The sequence below is a fragment of the Myxocyprinus asiaticus genome, chromosome 48 (genome assembly GCF_019703515.2).
Source record: "Myxocyprinus asiaticus isolate MX2 ecotype Aquarium Trade chromosome 48, UBuf_Myxa_2, whole genome shotgun sequence".
NCBI classification, from domain to species: domain Eukaryota; kingdom Metazoa; phylum Chordata; class Actinopteri; order Cypriniformes; family Catostomidae; genus Myxocyprinus; species Myxocyprinus asiaticus.
The window spans coordinates 17,589,353-17,615,202 of record NC_059391.1 but is presented as its reverse complement, the minus strand read 5'-3'; the positions used below and the strand labels follow the sequence as shown (position 1 = coordinate 17,615,202).

At 36.9% G+C, this 25,850-nt stretch overlaps 2 protein-coding genes across 4 annotated transcripts; both read right to left on the bottom strand.

The window, feature by feature from the left end:
• Nucleotides 1-793: 793 nt before the first annotated feature.
• On the bottom strand, nt 794-9,342 carry LOC127437372 (uncharacterized). 3 transcript variants are annotated; one of them, XM_051692191.1, is made up of 8 exons: nt 8,956-9,342; nt 7,369-7,470; nt 6,970-7,284; nt 6,097-6,768; nt 4,359-4,577; nt 3,340-3,552; nt 2,032-2,249; nt 794-1,587 (listed from the first exon to the last, which is right to left on the bottom strand). In XM_051692191.1, the coding sequence occupies exons 1-8, from the start codon at nt 8,980-8,982 to the stop codon at nt 1,419-1,421; spliced, it is 1,935 nt and encodes a 644-aa protein (XP_051548151.1). In that variant the 5' UTR covers nt 8,983-9,342; the 3' UTR covers nt 794-1,418. The 3 variants fall into 3 exon arrangements, with proteins under 3 accessions (XP_051548151.1, XP_051548152.1, XP_051548154.1); XM_051692192.1 differs by having other exon boundaries at nt 3,340-3,477; XM_051692194.1 differs by having other exon boundaries at nt 6,970-7,267.
• Nucleotides 9,343-10,698: 1,356 nt separating this feature from the next.
• LOC127437555 (E3 ubiquitin-protein ligase TRIM35-like) lies at nt 10,699-19,454 on the bottom strand. Its single transcript, XM_051692549.1, has 6 exons — nt 18,951-19,454; nt 18,763-18,858; nt 14,288-14,503; nt 14,107-14,129; nt 13,918-14,036; nt 10,699-12,450 (listed from the first exon to the last, which is right to left on the bottom strand). Exons 2-6 carry the CDS (start codon nt 18,811-18,813, stop codon nt 12,248-12,250), a joined length of 612 nt encoding a protein of 203 aa, XP_051548509.1. The 5' UTR covers nt 18,814-18,858; nt 18,951-19,454; the 3' UTR covers nt 10,699-12,247.
• Between the last annotated feature and the right edge of the window lie 6,396 nt (nt 19,455-25,850).

Here is a 25,850-nt window from a genome sequence, read left to right as displayed (position 1 = left end):
GGACATGAGTTTGATTCCCAGGAAACAGACATACTGATAAAATGTGTACCTTGAATGCACTCTAAGGGGCCGTACACAGAGAATGTGTACACCTGCACTGTTTTTACAAATTATTTTTGTTTGTAAACGTGCTAAATGGACATCTTTGAACATTGCGGCATGTTTTTTTAGACGCCGTGTAAAGTAAAAAGTACTTCAACTTTTAAAAATGTGTCTTAAGGCGTGGCCTGGGTTGCTCAGCAAGTATTGACGCTGACTACCACCCCTGGAGTCCACGAGTTTGAATCCAGGGTGTGCTGAGTGACTCCAGCCAGGTCTCCTAAGCAACCAAATTGGCTCAGTTGCTAGAGAGGGTAGAGTCACATGGGGTAACCTCCTTGTGGTCGCGATTAGGGGTTCTCTCTCTCAATGGGGCACGTGGTAAGTTGTGCGTGGATCACGGAGAGTAGCATGAGCCTCCACATGCTGGGAGTCTCCATGGTGTCATGCACAACGAGCCACGAGATAAGATGCGCGGATTGACGGTCTCAGAAGCGGAGGCAACTGAGACTTGTCCTCCACCACCCGGATTGAGGCGAGTAATCGCGCCACCACGAGGACCTACTAAGTAGTGGGAATTGGGCACTCCAAATTGGGGAGAAAAAGGGATAAAATAAATGTGTCTTAAGACAGTTGCGTTCTGTTATATACATTGTGATGTGTATTCAGTCTGAACACCCCTAAGTAACTTTGGATAAATGTCTGTCAGCTGCATTAATGAAATCGAGTGAATTAAAAAAAAAGATATAGTGTATTAACATGATTTTAAATACTCCTTTTTATTTTAATTACAGGTTGAATCCGTAAAGGTTTATAGGTTACATAGCAACAAATTATAGTAAAAAAAACAACACATCCAGACCTTTGAGCTGATTACTCTTAGTCATCACTTACAAAGCCTGATTGTTCACTTACAAAGCCTGATTGTTCACTCCTGTCTACTGCTGACAAAGTACTGATTTGGATGTTGGACGCAAGGTGTAACTGGACTATGCATGTTCAAATTACAGCAAGACAGTATAACTAATTAAAAAGGACAAATAACAAGCATTCATTTACATAAATTTGAAATTTGCTATGATGATAACAGCTATACTGAGACAACACATCCGGAAGAAAGTGTGTGTCTTCAACTTTTATTATATCTACAATAGTAGATCATCTATATAATGTAGAACTAACAGAATGATCAGAAATGAGTGGACACAGATAATACAGACAATACATTCATAAGCAGTGATTTGCCACATTAAAAGTAAAAATGAATGTCCTACGCAAAAAACACAGTATTTTGGAATTGTTTTCTCTTATACCTGAGCTCAAAGTGCTTTAAATATTTTATTTCATATGACTAACATTTCTTGCATTACAGATATTACTCATAGAACCATAGTGAAATCTGCGCTGTTGACAAAGCGACACTGGACTTTCTCGAGGAAAGGCAGGCGAGACTGTAGGTGGTCCACCTGGTGCACTGTTATGTCCTTACACATGGAGACATCGAGGGTCCTCAGTCTATCACAGTGCAGCGAAATTATAGAAAGAGTTCTGCAGGAACATAGTGATCAGTTAGGCAATAATCAAAAAGCAGAGCGCTCTTGTAAGTTTGATGTAACCGCTTAAAAATGTGTGTCCGGTGTAGGCTTAAAATTAACTATGATGGCTTTTTCCCGTCCTCTAATATTACATAGTTTTATTGACAGGTTTTGTAATATGCCTAGGGTGATTTGGATCATGCAAGTCTTTGATTGTTTTGCAATCAAATTACAGTGCACACTGCATCCCAGATGTCTTATTTTTCCCAGATACTTATTTTAGGGCCACTGCAGGTTGTGTCTAAGCATGCATAAGTATATAAATGCCAAAACCATTTATAAAGATTTCAAAAGGACACATGTGACAGCATATTTGTTATGGCAGCTTTTATCTATCAAAGACAACCAAAAATCATTAGTTTTGAACAAAAACATAACATTGGTTGAGGTTACTCACTCGTTAGTTATGGCATCGCAGCAGGCCAGGTACAGATGCTGTAGTCTGTGGAGGAGTGGGAGGGCCCGTGCCATGCCCTGGTCACTGATTTGGGGACAGTGGCTGAGGGCCAAACTGGTGAGGCTGCAGCAGTGATAGGCTACAGACACCAAGCTTTCATCACTGATTTCAGGCAGCATAGAAAGTGACAGATGCCTCAGCTCTGGAAAACGTAGTACCTGAGGGTACCATGACAAGCACTTAAAAAAAGTTCACCCAAAAATGAAATTCTGTTATCATTTACTTGCACTGTCATTCCAAACCTGTTTGACTTTCACTCTTTTGTGGAACACGGAAAAGAGTAATTTACAGCAAACGTCCAAGCTGCTCTTTTCCAAAAAATGAAAGTGAATGGTGACCAATAATTACTTAAATTGGGGGCCTGGGTAGCTCAGCAAGACGCCGACTACCACCCCTGGAGCTCGCGAGTTCGAATCGCAGGGTGTGCTGAGTGACTCCAGCATGGTCTCCTAAGCAAACAAATTGGCCCAGTTGCTAGGGAGGGTAGAGTCACATGGGGTAACCTCCTCAGGGTCGCTATAATGTGGTTCGCTCTCGGTGGGGCACGTGGTGAGTTGTGCGTGGATGGTGTGAAGCCTCCACGTGCTATGTCTCCGCGGTAACGTGCTCAAAAAGCCACGTGATAAGATCGGATTGACGGTCTCAGACGCGGAGGCAACTGAGATTCGTCCTCTGCCACCTGGATTGAGGTGAGTCACTACGCTACCACGAGGACTTAGAGTGCATTGGGAATTGGGCATTCCTAATTGGTGAGAAAAAGTGGAGAAAGTCGAAAAATTTAATTAAATAATGACTTAAATTTCAGTCTGTTCCAGACACAAAGCTATCATATGGCTTCGGAAGACCAGTCATATGAACTACTTTTAAGACGCTTTTATGTCCTTTTTGGAGCTTCACAGCTCCTGGTCGTCGTCCACTTTTAATATATGGAAGAGAACAGCTCGGATATACTGCTAGACTTCTCCTTTGGTGTTCCACAAAAGAAAGAAAGTAATTGGGGTTTGGATTGACGCTGATTAAATTATGACAGGATTGTCATTTTGGGTGAATTATCCCTTTAACGTTCAACATGACTGTCTGTATAACATTTTTGTTATAGGACATTTGAAGATCTAAATATCACAGATTGACCTCTTGGCTCAATGCAAAGAATACAAACTTAAAATCATCCCTCACATGCATACAACCTCTTTTATATACTGACCTGTGTATCCTCAGTTGCATACAACCTCTCTATTATATACTGACCTGTGTAATGCTGGTGTCAGTTAATTTAGAGCAGGCTGACAGGTCCAGTTCCTGAAGACCCCTGAGGGCCAGCAGTGATGCTCCTTCCTGTTCCTTAAAGGCTCCCAGATCCTCATCTGTCACCAGCCGTGGTTTCTCCTGGAAAGGCAGGCTTGGAGGCTGGAAAAATCCCATGTTCCCAAATGTCCTGGTAAAACTTGGACCTTTGTCCTCCTTTACATTTGGGGCATTTATGAGTAAGTTGTATATTTTTTGTGCAATGATTTTCAGAAGCAGTGTTAGGGAAAATTACTTTTAAAATTAACAGCATTAGTGCTAAAAAAGGTAACTACATTACTTTACAACTATGTAATTAAATTACGTTGTGTTATCTTTTTCAAGAGAGGGTTTCACTTTACCAGTAAATAAATTAAAGGTGAATTGTGTAATTTCTTCACCACTATTGTGACCAAATTGCAAACATAATGACTGTTTTAAAAATGTTTCCCCATTTAGTTTCTCCTTTAACCATTGGTTGGACCAATAGATAGTTCCACCCCAAAGTCATGCCATTGGTTGAGCCAATAATGCAATGTTGGGTTGGTCGGGATGCTTAAACAAACAGAGGCACAGTGTTTTCACTTTTTTTTTGTTTTGGCCAAATCAACCTAAGGATGCTTTACTTGTATTTGCCTTGGCATATTAAGAAAGTATTATAACATTGAAAAGTGACACATTTCATCTTTAAATAAATAGAAAAGTAACATGTTACTTAAAAATATATACTCAGAAATTGTGTTGTTAAACCAAAAAGTAAGATGTTGCTTTACTCTGAAAGTTCAAAAAGTCTGATTATGTACACTGATGGTTGGGCAATACTGCTCCATGAAATAACTATATTTCTGGTGTCTGTTGTGGCTATAATGTAAGAAATAACTTGAAAGGCCATAGTACTTTCAAAAACTGAGTCCGTCACAATCTTTAACAAATGTTAAATACAATAAAAATAATAATAATATAGTCACCACCAAGAATCCCACCTCTTTGTCTCTTGGTTCACAATCCTTGGTGGGCTCCACCATCCCCAGCAGCCCCCAATCTGAGATCTCCTTACACCAGCCGAGTCGCAATACCACCAGAGCAGGCAAGTAGGTTGCAATGGCTCGAATGCTCAGGTCAGTGAGGTAGACACATGAGGTGAGGTCCAGCTCTTTCAGGTTACTGCCTAGCAGCTGTGTCAGGGAGTATATGACTGCATCCTGTATGAAAAAGAGATTTGTCAAGAAGGGGAAGAGAATATATAACCTGAGTTGAAAAGGGGTTGGTTGATCCACATTTAGGGCTGGGTAATACAGTTCAATAATTATATTGGCATTTTTCAACCTTTTGACGATACTTGAAATATTTCTTGATATTTACATATTTGCTCTGAAATGGCTTAAAAGGGCGATTCATTGGTAAGAACTATTATTTTGACTGTGCAGCCACTGTTTGCAAAGTAGATTCAAATGTTTAATGAAGGAACTAAAGTAAATAGAGAAATAAAGACATGTTTTCCATACTAAATGAACAAATACCAATCTTTTTCATTAATATGCTAAAAAAAAAAAAAAAAACAATCAATAGGAAGTATATAAGAAGGTAAATATCGCTGTTTATTACTAAAACAATTTTAATACATAAAGCAGCATGTAGTGACTTTCGGGAGCATTTCTGAGTGATGACGCGAAACAAATCATTGAATCAAACTTTTGATTCATTGAAATGCACAGTTTGTGAATCGAACTTGCCAATTGACATTTTTGCTACTGAAGTGTAAATTAGATTCGCTATTGAAACAAGAGGTTGACCGATAGTGGACTTTGCCGATACCAATAACTAAGGTGGTGGAAAAGGGCGATAACCTATTAATCAGCGGACAGTTTTTAAAACCAAATTTAGTATTTCCTTACTTATTTTATAGGCCAGCCAAAATTCAATTAATAATCAGAAAAAATGAAGATTTGGTGCATAACATGGGACTTTTAACTATAAACTAGCCCGAAACACACTGGGAACTCTTATTTTAAAATGACGGAGATGACTTGGTTACGTTACAATGCTCTATATTAAAGTACTAACCATATTAAGCTTTTTATAACATATTTATTCACCAGAAGAAGGGTTTTGCAGGTTAATTACTATTTACAATATATGAAATTGAAGACAATGTATGTGCTGACGGGGCACGTTTCTATATAGTCACAAATTTCTTTGCATGCCCTCGCTTCCAATTTAAAACACTTAATTATCTAATCAAAATAACACAATATATACCGTATACTGAAATGAAGATAAGTATGAATAATGTCGATGAAAAATTTAGATAGAGCAGCAAATCCCCACGAAGGTGTCAGTGATTCTTTTTAATTTTTTTTTACCTCTAGAGGCCGCTGTTATACTGCAGAACCAAGTCGGTCGGACGAATAAAAAAAAACAAAAAAAAAACAATCTTCATATATTTTTGCTGATAAGGATAGTTCTGAAAACATCTGTGTTAACGCTCTCATTCTCCCATGTCATGAGAAGAGTAGGGTTGCAAAAATAAAAATCTAATGACGGATTCTTCAGGAAACTTAATAGACTAATAAAAAGTCCACTAAAATCATTGCAATGTTGCATAATTTTATGTTGCCAGCAAAATCACTGCAAATACTTAATGAATATTCATATATTGCCCAGTACTATACACAACTTCAAAATAAACCCCTTGAATCCAAACTTCCTTCAAAGCCTCACCCTTATATATGTGCAATTTCTAAGACTAAGGGTCTCCAGCTGAGCTCTGGGCTGTGGAGAGGACAATCCCTTCACCAGATCTACACCACTGACATGCAGACACTCCGACAAGTCCAGAGTCCTCAAACAATGCAGTGACATTAACTCGGCCAGGCCTTTATCCGTTATCTTCCAGTCCTGAGACAGGGTGAGCAGATGTAAGTCCTTCAGCTCAGTTGCAACTGCCAGCACTGTCCTACTTGTTAACTCAGTACACGCGCTGAGGTCCAACTTCTTCAGAGCATTCTGTTGCTTGCAGAGGATTTCCATGGAGTAGTCCGTCAGCTCTTTGCAGCCACGTAGACTCAACTCCTCCAGAAGGAGGCCTGGCACCTGGGCTATAGAGCGCAGGGACTCAGGAGTGATGCTGGTGCGACTCAAGTCCAAGCAGCGGAGTGTGGAGGCTTGCTTCTGTAAAAGACTCAGGAGGTTACGGAGAGAGACGAGAGCGGAGGAGCCAGACCCGACTGGACAACCTCGGTATGGGTCGAATTCAAAAGCGATGTGGCATCCGGCTAGGGCCAGCTGGCGTAACTTGGGCGTGCAACTAGTTAGCCGGTTGAAAGAGAGGTCTGAGAGGTAGCGGAGATCAGACAGGTCAAGTTCCTGCAAGTTCCTCAACGCGTGTTGGACCTGTGAATTGACAATGATAAAATGACACTTGGGTCCAAAATTACATCTCACAAGCATCAAAAGCAAATAAAAAATGGCTTTGGTGAGTAAAAAAAAAAATGGAGCTGTTCACCATTGATTGTTAATTTCATAAAGAACTTCAACATACTGTATATGGACTCATGTTCACAGATAAAATGAAACTGAAGGTAAAGGTACAACCTGCTGACGGTGTTCATCTCTGGACAGAAAGGCTCCAGACATAAAGAGGCTGTCCAGTCCCTGAAGGTCCAGTTTGTGCAGGCCAGTCAGATGTGGTAAGAGTCCCAACAATGAGGACTCAGTGATGCTACTGCCAGGTAGAGCCAAACTCTCCAAGCGAGGGCCGAGGTGAACACCAACCTCCACAAGAACCTGTCTTGACAGACTGGACCCATCAAGATGGCTGATGATTAAGCCACAGCGAGGGCGCCTTGCAAGCGCCCGGATAAAGTCCAGTGAAGATGTGGAAACGGGGAACCTGAAGGTGACATTTTTCTGCAGTAAAGCACCCACAGGAAAATGCAGTTAAAATCAGAGATGGGCCAAAATTCTTGATATTCAGATGAAAAAGTGAACAACCTGAAACTGATGTTCTTGGCTTGCTTCATACCAACTCTTACAGACCAGTGATGCCTCCCTGCGGTCCGTTACATGAAGGTAACCCAATATATAAGAGATTATCTGGAGCAAATGGGAGGAAAGTCACAGGTTATGGTCCCTTTGGTAATGTCTGTCAATTGATAGCTGGGTGAATGTCACGAAACCTGTCAAGAACATGTCCTAGTCCCATTATGTTTTCCTTAACAACAATCGTGACATTATTTTCATGACAATTTTACCTTCTGCTTTTTATTACTGTAATGCAAAACATCTTATTTTCTTTACTGTAATGTGGAAACATGATACAGTATATTTACACAGTAGAGTATTTATACATCATGGTAGTATTTGTTGTACTGCATTTAACTTTAAGAAATCACTTAATTGATATTTTACTGTCATTCTAAAAAGACAATAATGTGAATTACCCAAAAAACTCAAAATTACTACATCTGGACGCATTACAACAGAGAATTGGTGGTACTGTCCTGAATATATTGTTCCTTGATTGACTGTCTGTAATGGATTAGACTGTCACAATAAAAAAAAACTAAAAAAAAACGTAATGGTCCAAAACAAATAATAACAATAAAAAAAAAAAAAATAAAATAATGACCTTAAATGTGTTTTTGTGTGATTAACCCAGGTGTCTCATTTTTATTTTCAGTATCTGCATATAGGCCTATTGTGTTTAATTTTGACCAGTTATCCATTTATCATCTACTAGGTATAAACAGATGTTATGAATAGTCAATATTGAGTTACATTACCCTACCAAAAAGCTCAATGGCAGTACCATGGTACAGGTAGATGAAATTACCATGGCACTTTGATACCTTGTAATAACCATATTCACCTCCAGATATATTAAGCTTAATCGACAACATACAGTATGTCATTATGTTGGTTACCAAAAGAAAAATAAATAAATACAAAAATAAATTCGAATTGCCCCTCGTTTATAAATAAATAAAAAATATCGCATTATAAAAGCAAGGTACTTCCGATGGAAGTGAATGGGGCCAGCCTATAAACACTGAAATACATATTGTCTCAAAAGTACAGCCATAAGATGTAAACATTTTAATATGATTTTAGTGTGATAAAATCGCTTACTTCCCTTGTCTGTGTACAGTTATGTCCAATATTACAACTCCACTGTCGTGACGAAAAAGCCCTGTAATCTGGTAAAACGCTGTAACGTTGGTAAATCCCTGATTTCATCACACTCGCACTTAAATCATGTAAACACAATGTTTTTCTCGTGGCTATACTTTTAAAACAGTGTGTATTTAACCCTTTTATGACTGGCCTCATTCACTTCCATTGTACTGTATTTTTTTTTTTTTTTAAGTGGGATGAATAGAAAATATTTTTGTGGTCAACATTATCAACATTTAATCAACATATTAATCAACATCATGCCATAAACGGTGATTATTTTTACGTGTATATATATATATATATATATATATATATATATATATATATATATATATATATATATACGTTTTAAACCCGGAACTTTCCTTTAAAAGCAGTAAACGATTCAGTTTTGTATCTTACCTCAGTAGGCAAATGTTGACCTTCCATGGCTATGAGCTCACCTCATGCATGGTCTTTGAATTATCAGTCAACAATAGACAGTTTTAATCGTGTTTATCATAGAGACTGCTCCTTTAAAGCGCTTCGGAGACTGGCAGGTCTTGTGATCTTCGCGGACTGTCAGCTTGTTACATTCATGACCACGGGACCGTCTGATAACAGCCTCTTGTTGTTCCTCCACATATACTGTATTAACCGATGCAGCAAACGACAACATTTATCATTATCACGTTCCCTTCATCCTAAAGCCCTCAGAAATGTGCGTTCACAGACAAACGAGCAGGAAAAAATGGGAAGTAAAACAAAATAACGAAGGACTAGCTCAGGTAAATCTCTTTACATCACGTGGTTGAAGCACACGCACAGGTTGCTGGGAAACGTAGTTCAAATGAATATTCCGGGTTCAATTCAAGTTAAGGTCAATCAGCAGCATCTGTGGCATAATTTTGATTACCACAAAAATGTATTTCAACTCGTCCCTCCTTTTGTTAAAAAAAAAGCAAAAATCGAGGTTAAAGTGAGGTATTTACAGTGGCCAATCCGTTTAAATACACACGTTTAAATACACACAGTTTCAAAAGTATAGCCGCAAGATGTGTAACATGATTTTAGTGTGATAAAATCACTTTATAAGCTTTTCTGTGTAAAGTTGAATCCAATTTTACAACTTCATTGCCATGACAACGTAACGCTGTAAACCTTAAATGACTGTAAAAAATTAGGATTTAAACAACTTTACAGCAAAGATACACACATTTTAACACATTAATTAATGTAAAGGCTTTTCTAAAAATTTGAATCTTCACATTTCTGTTTTTAAACCCTAAAAACATATTTCAAATGCCTCATTGCTTTTTGAAGAAAAGATGAAAAGTACTGCTATTATACGGTAATTACCTGAATATAAGTACATTTAATATTTGCTCGTGTGCTTATCTTAAATCCTATTAGTTATTTACATATTATACTATACTAAATCATATTTAATTCAAAGTATGTAGAATTAGTTCATATTTATTCAAACTACCTGTACATAGTCTACTTACCTCGTCTGCAAATTACATAGCAGTAAAGCTCTTTCTGATTATATTGTTTAAAAATATTATATTATAATCTGGGTTATATAAACTATTTAAAGATCAATGTATAAATGCACAAAAACAATAATAATAAAAACCTTTATTTTTTAAAGTATGCGCAATATTTATTATTATTTTGTAGTAATGCACAGTAGGTCTCTCTCCCTCAGTTGAATATAAAACCTATACATATATATATATATATATATATATATATATGTTAACTCTACAAATTAAAAATTACAGCGTGCACAAAGCTTATAAATCCAACATACTTTAAATTCACAGATCACCTATTGAGCAAAAATTAGATCAGTTAGCATTAAAACTGTTCTGATGAAATAAATCTAAATAAAAGTTTATAATCTAGATTAAGACCAGAGCCAAATGTGTTGATTTAAGATGAGCTGTTTTGCTATCTATGGTGAGGAGGAAAATGTAATTTCTGAACATTAGTGTATATTTTTAAATGTTCTTTAATCTTGCCTGTTTTTTATAGTTTCAAACCCCATTTTGTAGCCTTTTTATAATTGTGTGGGGATTCAGAAAATAAGGCTGCTCTGTTGGCTTGCAGCATCATAAATAGAAAACCACAAAAGACAAGTCCTTCACACTGTGGTTGAAGATTTTTATTCTTATGTAGGATTTAGAGGTTGTTGCTCTAATATATACAAAGACTCAATCCACTCTTTCATAGCAGAATTCTTTAACATTTCTAATATTAGTCCTTTATAATAATAATAATAATAATAATAAAGAAAATACAGCACTGTTCTGTAGAACTCTAATTTAAGGCACTCAAATTGAAAAATGACATATTGTCTTTCAGTGAGGTATTTCTCTAACCTCAATATAACAGGTGGAAAATAAAGATTCAACATAATATACCAATAATAATAATAACACACTTGAACCAAATTATTAGCTTACTCTTGAACATTCTCCAAAAGTCATCACAAACTGAAACGAGGTAATGTAAGCAATGGGACCCAAGACTGTAAATATCAACCTCAGAACAAGGCCAACTAAGAAATATAAAAGAGATATTCCTGGTTCAATATAAGTTAAGCTCAACTGACAGCATTTGTGGCATAATATTGATAACCACAAAAAAATACTTTTGACTCTTAATTGTAAATTAATAATTAATATATATATATAAAATAATTAAAAAAAAGCAAAAATGGAGGATACAGTGAGGCACTAACAAAGTGAATGGGGGCCAATTTCTGGAGGGTTTAAACGCAGAAATGTGAAGCTTATATATTTTATAAAAGCACGTACATTAATCTGTTAAAACTTATTTAAGCTGTAAAGTTGTTTAAATCGTCATTTTTATGGTTGTTTTAGGGTTTGTGTTTACAGCGTTACATCGTAATAGCAACGAAGTTGTAAAATTGCCATAACTTTACACAGAAAAGGTTAGTAAACGAATTTATGACACAAAAATCCTGTTAATATGCATATTGTTTACGTCTTGTGGCTATACTTTGAAACAGTGACTATTTTAACGTTTACGGATTGGCCCCCTATTCGCTTTCATTGAGTCCCTCACTGTAACACAGATTTGTGCTTTTTTTTTTTTTTTTTTTAAAGATTAGGAGGGATGAGTCAAAAAAAAAAAAGTGTGTGTGTGTGGTAATCAACATTAAAATCAAATCAATCAAATCACTTTTATTGTAAAAGTAAATAAATACATTATGCCACAAATGCTGTCGATTAAGCTTAACTTGTATTGAACCCGGAGTATTACTTTAACGCTGACTCACACCAAATCTCTATTCAGCCAAAAGCTCTTCACTTCAGACCTCTTCACTTCAGATCTCTTCGTTTAAGGGCCAATCCACAGGCAGAATTCTGAGACCACAGTAGCTTTCAGTGTAGAAGAATGGAAACACCTTCTCTGTAAAATTGTGTGTGAAGGTGTGATACAGCTCATCGCTCTGAGGATCGGAGAACGACAGCTCTCCTCCACTCAAGTCCAATGTCACCCTCATTTGTTTGGGTTTTTGAAATCCACACAGAGGGATGTTTGACTCCAGAGGATTCTTTGCACTGAGCATTTCACCTTCACATCCAATACACCAGACTCCACTGAGAAAGCGGCCTTTTGCTTTTCTTTCCACAGACTCTGTGGCGACACCTAACATCCAGGACACGTTTTCGTATTCACCTCAACAACTCGTGTGTGTCCCTGTGGAATAGCTCACATAGCCTAGAACACAAGGGCAACAATCAAATCTCTCCAGGTTTTTGGGAAGCGGCACACCTGCCAAGTATTCATCAGCCGCAATCTCATTGGGGTTCCACACATGACTCAGATCTTTAGAGAGTTCAAGTTCATAGTTAACCATGTTAGGGTCCAGTATCACAGGAACTGAAGAGAGACAGTAAGAGATCAGAGTGTTTACAAGCATAATGAGTTGAAAGATTCATGAAAATTTGCACTAATTTTGGGTCGGATGATCCATCACATCAATCTCATAATAATGTGTAGACAAGAGGGGGAGGGCAAGACTATTAGTGAATAAATGACGTGAGATTCAAAATTGCTGTCACCCTTTATTCACCCACATGTCTTTCCAAACCTGTATGATTGTCCTACTTTAACAAGCAGAACATCCAAGCTGCTCTTTTACATGCAATAAATGTGGTGAATGGTGAGACTACTCGTGTCCACCCTCAATATGCATTTTATAATTTACTTTTATTAATGGCCTTAATACTCAAATGTAATAACCCAGAAATCACTTTATTTTCTATATAGAGCTGCAGCTCTATTACGCAGCAGAAACTGAATAATTAATCCAATTGCGATTAAATCGCATATATAAATACTTGCCGAGAAGGGCCACAAAATAGCAATAATTCAATATAACAGTATTAATTATAAACTAAAACATTTCCAAAGTACAACAGAACAATTAAAGATGATGTTTCAGCATGAAACTAGTGTGACAGAATAGCTTAACCTTGTCTGTGCAGAGTTACACATGGATATCAATCTTCCAACTCTCCAAACAAACCCTTTCTTTGAATATTGCTTTAAAGGAATAGTTCACCCAAAAATGAAAATTCTCTTTATTTTCTCTCATGCCATCCCAGATGTGTATGGCTTTCTTTCATTTTTAGATTTTTTTTAAAGAATATTTCAGCTCTGTAGGTCAATTTAATGCAAGTGAATGGTGATCAGACCTTTGCAGCTCCAAAAATCAGATAAAGGAAACATAGAAGTAAACAACATTCTCCAGTGGTTAAATCCATATATTCAGAAACAAAATGATAGGTGTGGGTGAGAAACAGTTTAAAATTAAAGTCCTTTTTTTACTCACTTTAAGATGTGGAAGTGTACCTAAACAGTAACCACATGTGGCTTTCAGATGTAAAAGTGAAAGTGGATTTTTAGAGTAAAAAAAGGACTACAATTTTGATCCGTTTCTCACTCACATCTATCATATTGCTTCTGAAGATATAGATTTAATCACTGGAGTCTTATGAATTACTTCTACATTTCCTTTGTGATTTTTTTGGAGCTTCAAAGGTCTGATCACCATTCACTTGCATTGTATGGCCCTACAGAGCCGAGATGTTCTTCTTAAAATCTTTGTGTTCTGCTGAAGAGAGAAATTCATTCTTATTTTGGCATGAGGGTGTGTAAATAAGAGAATTTTCATTTTTGGGTGAACTATCCCTTTAAGTTGAAAATAACCAGACTCATTGCTTTAAAACTTTACCGTTTGTAAAATCAAGTAAGTACCGAGCAAATTATTGCTTGGTATCATGTCCATAATTTATTTTATTTTATGCATTACTAGCTATTGGAATACTGTTTGGGCCAACTCACTGTAACTGATAGATATTCTGATGTTCCTCCAAACACTGAACTTTAAGTTGCCCAGATATTTTGCAGAATTAATGAGCTCTCCTGCGGCCATCATTGGATCCTCGAGTGTGTGCTTGGCTCTGGAAAAACATTCAGGAGTGACCACTGATACTTCAAAAGCAGGTGTTGAGGAGTTGAGGTGATGCTTACCTCTTCAAAATGTACTTGAAGTTCTAAAGAAAATGTGGAAAAATATAGGGTAAATAAAAACTGAGTCACTGCTTATCATATTTTTCTCAACTTGTTTTTACTGTACTTTTTAATATCATGCAGAGGGAGGAGGAAAAAAGAAGAGGTGTAGAGAAATGACATGAATAAAACATGGGCTAACCTGAAGTAATCTTATGTCTGCACAATCTAATTCTCTTTCCAAGTCTCTAATAGTGTTAGAAAGAGACTTATTTGTCTTTTTGTCTTTCATTCTCTGCAATTTCTCATCTTTTTCCTGTTTTAATTCACCAAGCATGGCCTTTTCTTCTTCATTCAGAAGCTGGTGCAGCTTCTTAAAATCTTCCTTGATGTTCTTCTCTACCAACATGGTCTCATGCTGAAAGCATTTGGGAAAAAACACAGAAAAAAATATTAGATAATGTCTACAGTGTAATCATCAACAACAATAAAGTAAAGCCTGCGACACACTAGCAGACTCCAAACAACTCTATTTTGGGGCGAGGGTGTCACATGCAGACTGTTTTGTGATCTCGTTTCTCTGTTCTGTTAATAGGCAAATGGTTTGCTGATTTGTTTGAAATGGGCTAAAATAGTTACAATGTTGCATTTTCTTCATGGTTCGGCTCACTTTCACAAAGTTAGATTTTAAAACTAAGTTTCGCTGTGGTTATTTTTATCCATCATTAGTTGTTTTTCCATTATTTCTGCCTTGAAAAGTACCTGTTCTAACAGTCACAGAGCTCGCTCTCTCTCCCTCTCGCACCACACACTTGTACACAGAAAGAGTGAAGCAATGTTTTTATCTGTCAAAAAGTTGCGGATGCCGTCCTACCCGTGTATGTTCTGTCTATCCAAAAACGAGAAGCGACTGTGATGATTGACCTATATAATATATCCACCAAAAGGCTATAGCCGCATTTGATGATGAAATACAGTGACAAGCTGACCTACAGATTTCTTCTCCGTCCAGGTGGTCTGGGTCTGATTGTTTTGGTGCAGATCCGAGTGCGATTGCCATATTCTTATATGCCTAAACCAACCGAACCAATGGAGAAAACAAATGCTCCAAACGAGCCAGATGTGCGATTCATGGAGTAACTTTACCTTGTGAAAGTGTGTGATTGTGTATTTATCCCTTCAAGGCTTGCCATAGAATGCATATGTCCATATGCAGCTTTCAGTGAGAAAAGTAGTTCAATAAAAACATACTGTTGTGGTTCCGCTTTCTGATGTCCTTTTAGTGTAGGAAAAAAAGGCAGGAAAAATGCTTGATGACAGAACCACTTTAGATTACAATCAGCGTGTGATGATATGCAGCTGAGTGCGATGAAAAGATTTAGATCAGCTTGACGTCTTGTCAGTTCTTCAGTAAAAAAAAAAAACAGATCATTGATCACTTGAAGAGAACAAGAGCCCGCCCCAGCGACAGAACGTTTTTTTTTCCTTTCACGTTGGATCCTTTTTTCCCCCATTGCCTAATGGACTGACTTGCTAGAAAGACTTTGGCAGCAGTCACTGGGCATTAACCCCATACATTTTTATTTATTTAGCAGTGCTCTGGCAATTTAAAGAGCTCAATGTTTTACATAAGCTATTATGATTTAATGTTACTATAACCCTCTGAGATCCAGCAACAAAAGCTTTACAATTACAATCCTTTTTTCAAATGTCAATATAGTGTTTGGTGCATAAAATAAATATTATATATATATATATATTTTTTTTTTTTTATTTTTTTTTTTATTCACATTGTATTTGATGTGCTTAATTGTAATGTCATACATTTCTAAACACTTTTATAGACCAAGGGGAGTAAGTTGTCATGGCCAAACTCCCAAACATTTGGATTCTCTGAAAAGCCCATGGGAGTCCTCTGATAATACCCCAAGATTAATACGGTGGCATGGATGAGGTAAGAGAAACTTAAATAACAAAAATCCTATACAAAAATTAATTGCTGGGTTTCAGGAAGATAATGACCTTTAAAGCCTGATGCATCAAATATTAGAAAAAAAAAACAAAAACAAAAAAACACATTAAATAATTTTGCATTCAGTAATTAAGCCTGACATATGAAATAGTTAGAAAATTATTTATTTATTTTTAATTGAGCTGTTTGAACCATTAAACAATTTATTTATTTTTTTACGCGTTTTAAAAAAAAATGTATTTGGTTTAATGGTTCAGAAAACAGCTCCATTTAAAAAAAAAAAAAGGAATTATTTTATAAATGAAAAAAGAAAATGATTTAATTGCGCAAAAGGGCACACTGGTACAAGTCACTGTTATTGAGTCAAAACAGTCACAAAAGTGATACAGAAATTCAAAAAGGATGAACTTGACAAGATTCCTGAAATCAGACCATTGCTGTAAGCCTTCACCTCATGATGAGTGATTTTTGCTAAGAATCGCCAAGTACGTGCAGAGCTGGCAAAAGCTGTGGGAAGCCAAACTGGAGTGACCGTTTAATCTCACACAGTAAGACACATTCTGCAAAGAAGTGGAATGCATGGTTGTCATCCACGCAGGAAGGCACTGCTGAAGCCAAAGCTTAAAAAAGCTTGTTTAGCCTTTGCCAAGGTCCATACTGATAAAGGTACAGACCTTTGAGTATCTATAAGCTTGTCTCATGATCTTAAGTCTTTTTTTTTTTTGGGGGGGGGATCTTATGGAATCCAAAATGCATGGCATCACACAGGAGTACAGTGTTAAGTGCATGGTACCCACAGTGATGTACAGTGGTGGTAAAGTTATTTTATGGGGATTTATGAGTGTTGAAGGTGTGGGGGAATTGTACTTCAATGGCATCATGAATTCACAGATGATCAGCAAAATCTTAAAAGATGATGTGACCTCTCCCCACCCTGGGCTGTCGGGCACTTTTTTACCATGACAGTGACTCCAAACATTATTCCAATGCCACACTTGATGTCAAGAAGGGTCAGAGAGGAATTTAAAGTTATGGAGAATTTTCTAAGTACTAAAATATTGTACACTATTTGAATTTACTCAAGGGTGTACTCAACACTTAAGCAAATTTACATGTAATTATTTTACAGATATTGATAACATATCTTTTGATCATTTCTTTTGTCATCTTCGCATGTATTGTAATAGTAATCATTTAGAAATAGAAATATAGGCCTATCTTTATGTTCAGAGGGGGTGTACTCATTTATGCTGTGTACTGTATATAATATTTTATATTCACCAGATGGTTTAACGGAATCTTAAACTATTATATTATATAACACTTAAGCAATATCACACTTGCAATCGTGCTATATAGCACTACATCAGCACTGCTGTGATTCGGCCACAATCGTAGACAGTTCAATGAACAAGTCAAAAAAAAACTACGAAAAACTGAGTACGGTCATAAAAAATTTATGGAACTACTTTCTTATGCCATGGATCAGAACCTGCCGTTGCTAGTTCAAAACAAAATGATGCATCCAAGCCTCTCAAAAACATCACTTTAGAACTACTAGTATCATGGCTTGGGCTGTTTCTAACATGTTATTGGAGAAACAAGGATGTGTGTGTGAGAGAGAGAGAGAGAGAGAGAGAAAACGTGTGCGATCAACTGTTGATGATGCTGTAGTCTGTTAGTCAGCTTTCTAAAGATAATGTCATTTTGATTAAATTCATACTATTTTCTCAGAGGAAAAATAGCCGACCAAGCGGGGGTATTCCTCCCTATTTCGCGGTAGCTGGTGCACAAGAGTCATTCACTATAGAAAGCGCAATGTTCTCCGCTATTTTGAACAGCATGTCCTCTCCAATGTGGAAACTCTGGTAAGATGCAAGCGCCTTGAGTTTGTGTAATTAATCATTCTGTTGTGTCTCTCAGCTGTGATGAGCTTTAATGCTTAAGTTGTTAGTTTAAAGCTATTTCCTAGCTTTAGTAGTGCAGTAGTAATACGAGCGATCACGGAGCGCTGTAGAATTTAAACACTGACTGACGGTGACTCACTTCATGTCACCAACTGGCTCATATTACATACAAAAATGGGCTTTTGCCGCCACCTGCTGGCTAAAATACGTAATGTCAATATTAAATGTAAAGAGACAGAAATCTCTTAACACATCTGCACTGCTCTTACACTTTAGTTTAGCATGAACACAAACGGAGTGATACACAGTGAAGTCTGAGTGCTGATGGTGTGAGACTATCAGTACTCATAGAATGTCTCTCGTCCAATCAGATTCGAGGACCGGAACTAACTGTTGTATATTAAATATTAAACTGCTGTTATACTATTGAACGAAGCCATTCTAACTGTAGGTTCCTCCAGCGCTGGCCACGGAGGAATGCGAAGGAATAAAAAAACTCTCTGCAACTATCTGCATATATTTTTTGCAGATAACTGATAGTTCCAAAAAGCAACTATCGGCACCAATTTAATCTGTAAACCGATATATCGGTCTACAACTAAACATGCCGCTATGAATCATGCGTTTCCGTTTTTTTATTTTATTTTAAAAAACAGAACTGGTTATAAAAAAAATAATAATTGTTTTTGGTTCCCAAACGGTCTTCATCTTATGCAAGATCTAAACATGTTTTTCAAAAGTACAGTTCATTTCTTTGGGGAACTTAACACTAAATACATTTATAAAACTCAGGCTCACCTGCATGTGCATGGCCATACAGTCATATTCATATGTGGCATTTTGAATCATCTTCACTTTTCTCGTCAAAAGATCACGCTGAATCAGAAGAACTTCCTAAATTTGATACATATTGACAATGTATTAAAAGTACATCAGCTCATTAAGTTAACTTAAAATCATATAAGGTGGATATCGTGCATCAATACCTTATGTTCTTCAGCGACCTCGTGTACGGGATAGTGTGTGTGGTTTCTGTGTTCCTCCGAGACTTTACAAACATCACACAAGTGCTGTTCATCTTCCAAACACACCAGACTCAATTTCTGCTTGTAGACTTCACACTGCTCCTCCAAATGCCGTCTGTGATCCAGGAAAGCCTGACATAAGTGTTTCAGAGTGAGGTTTAGTGGAGGATCGACTGACGATATTTTTCTGGACAGTGGACATTGTCTGGAGTTCTTAATCGTCCAGAAGTTCTCCACAAACTCTCTGCAGCCACTGTGACCACACGGAAGCAAAATGCACGTTTCGTTGCCATTTCTTCAAATTAAATTGCAGGTGAACTTCAGCTGCCTTCTACAGGGTTCTGGTCTTCTAAGAGATCTGTGGCGTTTGGAAAACTAATGGTGCACTGACGCCATCTGAACTGGCGTTTGGACCGTCGAAAGGAGCTGTGTCTCGTTTCGAAGGCCGCATGCTAGGTAGGACGCGTCCTTTGAAGGCTGCATACGAGCGTCCTCCTTTAAACAAACGTAACGTAACATGGTTGCTATGACAGCACGCCACTCTTTAACAAGCGCGAGCGCTTTGAGTGAGAAGGGTACAAAGTCCCTTTATAAGGGGATGCATGAGGTACATTTTAGGAGAGTTATAATGATGTAAAGAGAAAAGAAAATAGATTTTACAGGTGTACTTTTAGTCTAATACTTTATTTTAATTATATATTAATATAATTTTACATATTATATACTCTGCACCCATCTACTGAGGTACTTCAGCTTGGGAATTAACATTACTTGCGTTTGAAGATCATATTTACGGGCAAATTGGCGTTGTTATTTTTATTTTTTTTTTAGACATTTCCGTTGAAGCAAAGAATTGTGGGTTGTAAGTGCCCACGAAGGATACACCTCATGCATCCTCCGAATTCCCATGAAAGGTCACATTCGAAGTGTCCTACTCGCTTTTATGAAACGAGACAGCCTCGATGACGTATGCGGACGACAAATGCGACCTCCGGAGGACACAGTTGGAGGAACCTGCTGCTGGCAGAGGTCAATTATTATCATCACTGAGAGCAGCCAATCGCTGAACTCCCAGTAGTAAGGAAAAGCAAATGTCAACAAAATGTTTTTGTTCATTGAAAACAATGTTAAGTTTTTTATTTAGACTTAATTGGAAATTTCAGTTTTAATTTTATCCATCCATCTATGAAAGGAAAGCATGTATGGTGTAGGACAGGGCTCCTCAACAATCTATCTGTGAAGCAATTTATGGCCAGACCTTAAAAAATAGCTCTCACCAAGTTTTCATCTGGATAATTTGGCCCAAGTTCTTGAAGAGCCCTGGCCTACACTATGCATTAATAGATAGATAGACAGACAGACAGACAGACAGACAGATGTTATTTTTAAAAAAATTAGTCTTACAGAGTCTCATCGTTATCCCGTTTTCTTTTTTTCTTTTTTGTTATTTATTTTTTATGCTTAGTAGAATAAAATTGGATTTTTAACATGAAAAGCAAGCTGTAAAAACGCAATCATAATTATTGGGCAGAAGCACAAACATTTACTTGACACCACTTTCTGCAAGCCAGTATGTAGGTATCTAGTTTACCTTCAGCATTACTATTATGTACAATTATTTGCAATACAATTATTTACACAAGGAAGCACTCAAAAACGTATTTTTTTAGATTTACACATTTCAATTTCATAAAATTCCATCAAACAAGATTTTAATCTTGATTAAAATTTAAATAAAAAACTAGCTAAATGTTTTACGTTTTATTAACTTAATTTGTTAAACCTGACACAATTCAGTTTAATGGAATTTTGTTATGAAATTGAACTGCATAAATATTAAAAATAGGCTAAAATGATTTTTTTAAGTTTTTACAAAATTTTTCAACATTACTCCAAAACAGCACTTCATGTCTAGCTGCCAGATCCAAAGTGTATATTCTCCTGTGACTGTCCAGCATGATGGAAGAACAAATAGAACAATATAACTTCCAAATGTTTGCTGTATATTTTGCAAATATACATATACATATTTGCTTATTGGCTTGAATTTTAGGTTAAAAACAAGAACACAAAATGAAAACAAACAGAGAAGGTTAAAACAAAGGCAATTCTTGGACACCAATCATTTCTAAACCTTCAGTTCATCTGTTCTTTGTTCTGAAAAACTGTTAACCATTATATTTTGTTAATATTTTGTCAACCACTTTTTTGCCTGCTGTACATCTGGATATCTTGAAGAGGAAAACATTATGTTTCACACTTTGTCTCCCCTCCCATTTTCTCCAAGACAATGCACAGAGAAGCTCGCCAACATAACTAATACATTTCGGTCAAACAGTGAACCTTTATACATCACACACACATCACTTCTACTAAATTTGCCATCATTTGAGTTTCACAGATCTGAACAACTCCAACACACTGATTTATCCAGCTTTGGTGTATTGAGGCTGGGAGAAGTACCCCAGGGAAAGGTACACCGTCAGCTTTATCTATTGAGGAAATCTCAATCATAAATATTCAAAATAAACGATGGATTGCCAAAGTTACATCTCACTTTAGAAATGCTACAAAATTGCTTTAAGTTGGCAGCCAACCATAAATGAGGAGTGCTTAACCACAAAGCCTGGACTCTGATAGTACAGGATTTTAAGTTTGAGTAAGGTGTTTAAGTGTTCAGGGTTTATTAAGGCATTTGTCTTTTGGTTTAAGAGAGTAGGAGCACATAGAGAAGAAAACCTGAAGATTGAACCCCTTTTTTATTTCAATATGGTATTTTATAACTGACAAAAACAGTGTAATATCAGTGGGATATCCCATGTAGGCCTCAAACACCTCATATTCTGTGTATTACTATGTTATACAAAAGTTAGTTCCGGTCCTCTAATCTGATTGGACAGGCAGAGATCCAAGACTGTTGATATCTATTATAACAGCACTGGGACGCTTAACTTTTTGTATCACTTTTCTTGTTGTCTATGTTCGCTGCATTGCAGACAAAGGATGGTCTGTGCATTACTCTGCGACATTTAACAGTTAATCCTGCTTTAGTTTTGCTTGGAACAATTTTTCTTAGCAGAGAATAAATAGACAAAATAACTGGCCATATTGTGTCTAAAGTGTAAGTTACTCAAAATTAAAGGAATAGTTCACCCAAAAATCTATTTACTCACCCTCATGCCATTCCACATGTATGACTTTATTTCTTCTGCAGAACACAAATTAAGATTTTTAGAAGAATATCTCAGCTCTGTATTTCCATACAATGCAAGTTAATGGGTACCAAAACTTTGAAGCTCCAAAAGCACAAAGGCAGCATAAAAGTAATCCATAAGACTTCAGTGGTAAAATCCATATCTTCAGAAGTGATATGATAAGTGTGGGTGAGAAACAGGTCAATATTTAAGTCCTTTTTTACTATCAATCTCCACTTTCACATTTCATTTTGGCAATTCACATTCTTCGTCCATATCACCACCTACTGGACAGGGAGGAGAATTTATAGTAAAAAGGACTTGAATATTGATCTGTTTCTCACCCACACCTATCATATAAGTTCTAAATACATATATTTAACCGATGGAGTCTTATAAATTACTTTTATGCTGCCTTTATGTGCTTTTTGGAGCGTCAAAGTTTTGGTCACCATTCACTTGCATTTTGAGGACCTACAAAAGCTGAAGTATTTGTCATTCACATCTCGGTTGGCATGAGGGTGAGCAAATGATGAGAGAATTTTCATTTTTGGGTGAACTATCCCTTTAACTTTTTGTTTATAGAACAATCATGCTTTTTGTGTCCTTGCTCATGATATATTGCTTTATTCTATTGAGATGTATTCTGAATGAGAAAATAAAAATTCTTGTGTAGATGGTATAGATGAAGAGACAGTTTTGTTCACTCCTAAGTCCATTTCAGAGACTTCTGTGAATGTATCGGACTCACAACCCATTTTAGACCCAAAACACTGAGCACAACTGTGTCTTGTGCGACCATTTTAATGCCCTCTCAGCTGTCCAGAGAGTTATTTGTTTCCTCCTCTCCTGGGCCGTCTTCAGCAAACAAATTCCCATCTCCAGTCCCGGTGGGGGTTGTGGGGATTTGCATTGAGCTGTCTGATATCCGAGACTGTCTGTGTCTTGCTTTGAGTGCGGTTCATGGACTGGTGAGTTGGGCGCCGCAGAAGAAGACATGGAGCACTACAAGGTATAGAAGTGGACAATTAATCCACACTAAAAAAAATTATGAATGCCATTGCATTCGATAAAAAAAATTATTACATAATCAAACTTAGCATAATTTGTTTGCAGATGCCACTTCATTTGATATTTTGTTTCTAAAGCATTACAATTCATAGACTACATTTAATGCATTTATCTGGTTAGATGACAGTGTGTGTGACTGTATGTACCTGCAAGGAGATACTGCATCTGTTGGTCTTCTCCTTCAGTTTGGACTATGTTCCTTTCATCCCCAATTTCTCAGTCATCTCCAGTGCTACTTTTAACAGTTTGGGTGTCTCTGCACAAGGAGGAATAATCTGGATGGGTTCCTTCTCCTTCTCTTTCTTCTCAGCTGGCTTTTTCACGATTTCCCTTTAGGGCAAACAACAAGTTACATATAAACAAAAGCTAGGGCTAAAAAAATTAACCACTAGAACACATTGAGAAAGAAGTATTGATACGTTGGTACAGATGTTGTACTAGTGATTTTGTTATTAATTTAACATGTATCAAAAGTTTTGAAGGGAAACATATTTGTAGGAAATAGTTATCCTGCCCAACTGACTCATTGTCAGATCCACCTCTCACCAATCATGATGGAGAACACAAACTCTCCAATAAAGTAATTGATGAGCTGAAAGACGATCTCAGAGAGTTGTGGGTTCTGGCAGGCCACTGATGATCAGCAGAGTCTTCACAGCAAAGTAGTAGCAGCGAATATAACAGAAAATGTCACATATAGGGAATAAACAGACAAAAGGGACAAAACAGTAATTCTTAGAAACACTCAGAAACACTCCAAGTCAAGGGTTAAATGTTGATTAGACACAGGTCCGATACAAAGGCTTAAAGAACAGCTTACCTGTAAAAATATCTCACGTTACCTTGAATCATATAGCTTTGAAGTAATTATCTCTCATCTCCTTCTTGTCACTCTAATAACAAACATTCCACAAAATAGGGTGTAGAGAAAGCCTTTGGTCACTGATTACTCAAATTGTACTGAATTCTAACAATTTACATCAGCCTAAACATACCACAGTGTCCTCATGTTGCACAAACTGCAGTCGGGATTGGAATGCCAAGATGTCCAGAATGTAGATGGCGTCACGTAGTCAATCAACAGTCACACATGAATGTTGTCCAGCGTTTGATAAGGAAATGCCCAATGCACAAGACACGCAAAACAGCCAAAGTACGTATATCAGGTCAGCAGAAATGACAGAGCACAGTTACTGTTACATCGTACTTAAATGGTAATGGAAACAAATGTTTACTCAATAAATTGTTTTTATTTAGGGCTTTAGTTTAATTCACTAAGCTGACCTAACTAAATTTGTTTGCAACCAAAACGACAGGACACAACACAATACAATGAAGTGAAGATAAAGGTTTCTATAAGCCACCTGTGTGCATTAAATATATTCCTTTTTACAAAGGGGTCAATGTCAATAACATCTGCTCCTTACAGCACAAGACTTCAGTATTCTCATCTTCTTTCTCAGCAGGGGCCTCAGGCACCTCCTGCAGGCTCATGAGGCAGTGCTGGAGCTTGCTTAGCTGGGGATGTTCATAAAAGAGTATATTATTACTTGTTACATACCCTGTAAAACTGCCATTGATGCTGTATGTGTGTTTATTGCAAATTCAGAGTGTAATTCAGTTTACCAAATTTGTGTCCTCACACAGGTGTAGTTCATCATATGTACAGGTTCCATTAAATTTGACAGATTTCTTGTTTGTGAAATCTTTTGCTTGAAAATTGTGTGTGCACTACCTTTCATTAAAATAAATGTCACTTAGTGTGATTCTTTGTTTCTAATGCAATAACATTCAAACATTTTTGACGCTTTAAAGGGATAGTTCACCCAAAAATGAAAATTCTCTCATCATTTACTCACCCTTATGCCATCCCAGATGTGTAAACGTGATCATATCACCTCAATTCTGTGCTCTCTGCATTGGTTGCCAGTCAGATATCATACTGATTTTAACATTTTATTATTTGTGTACAAATCTCTTAATAATTTAGCTCTACAATCTCACAGACTTACTATGCACACACAATCCTTCCAGATCCCTCAGATCAGGTAATAACCAGCTGCTATATGTCCAGGTTGCAGCGCAGAGAGGACAGAGCATTTGCTGTGGCAGGCCCTAAGCTTTGGAATAGTTTGCCTGTGTCAATTAGAGCTGCTTCCACATTGTCGGTTTTTAAATCTCTGCTCAAAACTCATCTCTTTTCCCTTGCTTTTAATGTTTTGTAATTGTTAGGATTTTTTTTTTTCCCCCTTTTTTTTCCATTTTATTTTACAGCACTTTGGTCAACCAAGGTTGTTTTTAAATATGTTTAAAAAATAAACTTGACGACTTGACGTGTATGACTTTCTTTCATCTGCTGAATTCATGAAGATTTTTGGAAGAATTTCTCAGCTCTTTTGGTTCATACAATGCAAGTGAATGGGTACCAAAATTTTAAAGCTCAAAAAATCACATAAATCAGCATAAAAGTAATCCAAAGTGGTTAAATCAATGCCTTTAGAAGCGATATAAGTGTGGGTGAGAAACTGATCAATATTTAAGTCCTTTTTTACAATAAATTCTCCTCCCTGCTCAGTTAATTTCCACCTTAACTTTC

Coding starts and splice junctions, on each gene's coding strand:
- LOC127437372 (XM_051692191.1), bottom strand. CDS start 8,982: ATGGAAGGTCAACATTTGCCTACTGAG. Junction 7,471..8,955: donor GTCAACATTTGCCTACTGAG/GTAAGATACAAA, acceptor CATTTGCTCCAG/ATAATCTCTTATATATTGGG. Junction 1,588..2,031: donor TGCGATGCCATAACTAACGA/GTGAGTAACCTC, acceptor ATGTTCCTGCAG/AACTCTTTCTATAATTTCGC.
- LOC127437555 (XM_051692549.1), bottom strand. CDS start 18,813: ATGATTCAAAATGCCACATATGAATATGACTGTATGGCCATGCACATG. Junction 14,130..14,287: donor CAGACATAAGATTACTTCAG/GTTAGCCCATGT, acceptor CATTTTCTTTAG/AACTTCAAGTACATTTTGAA. Junction 12,451..13,917: donor CAGAATATCTATCAGTTACA/GTGAGTTGGCCC, acceptor GTCTCTCTTCAG/TTCCTGTGATACTGGACCCT.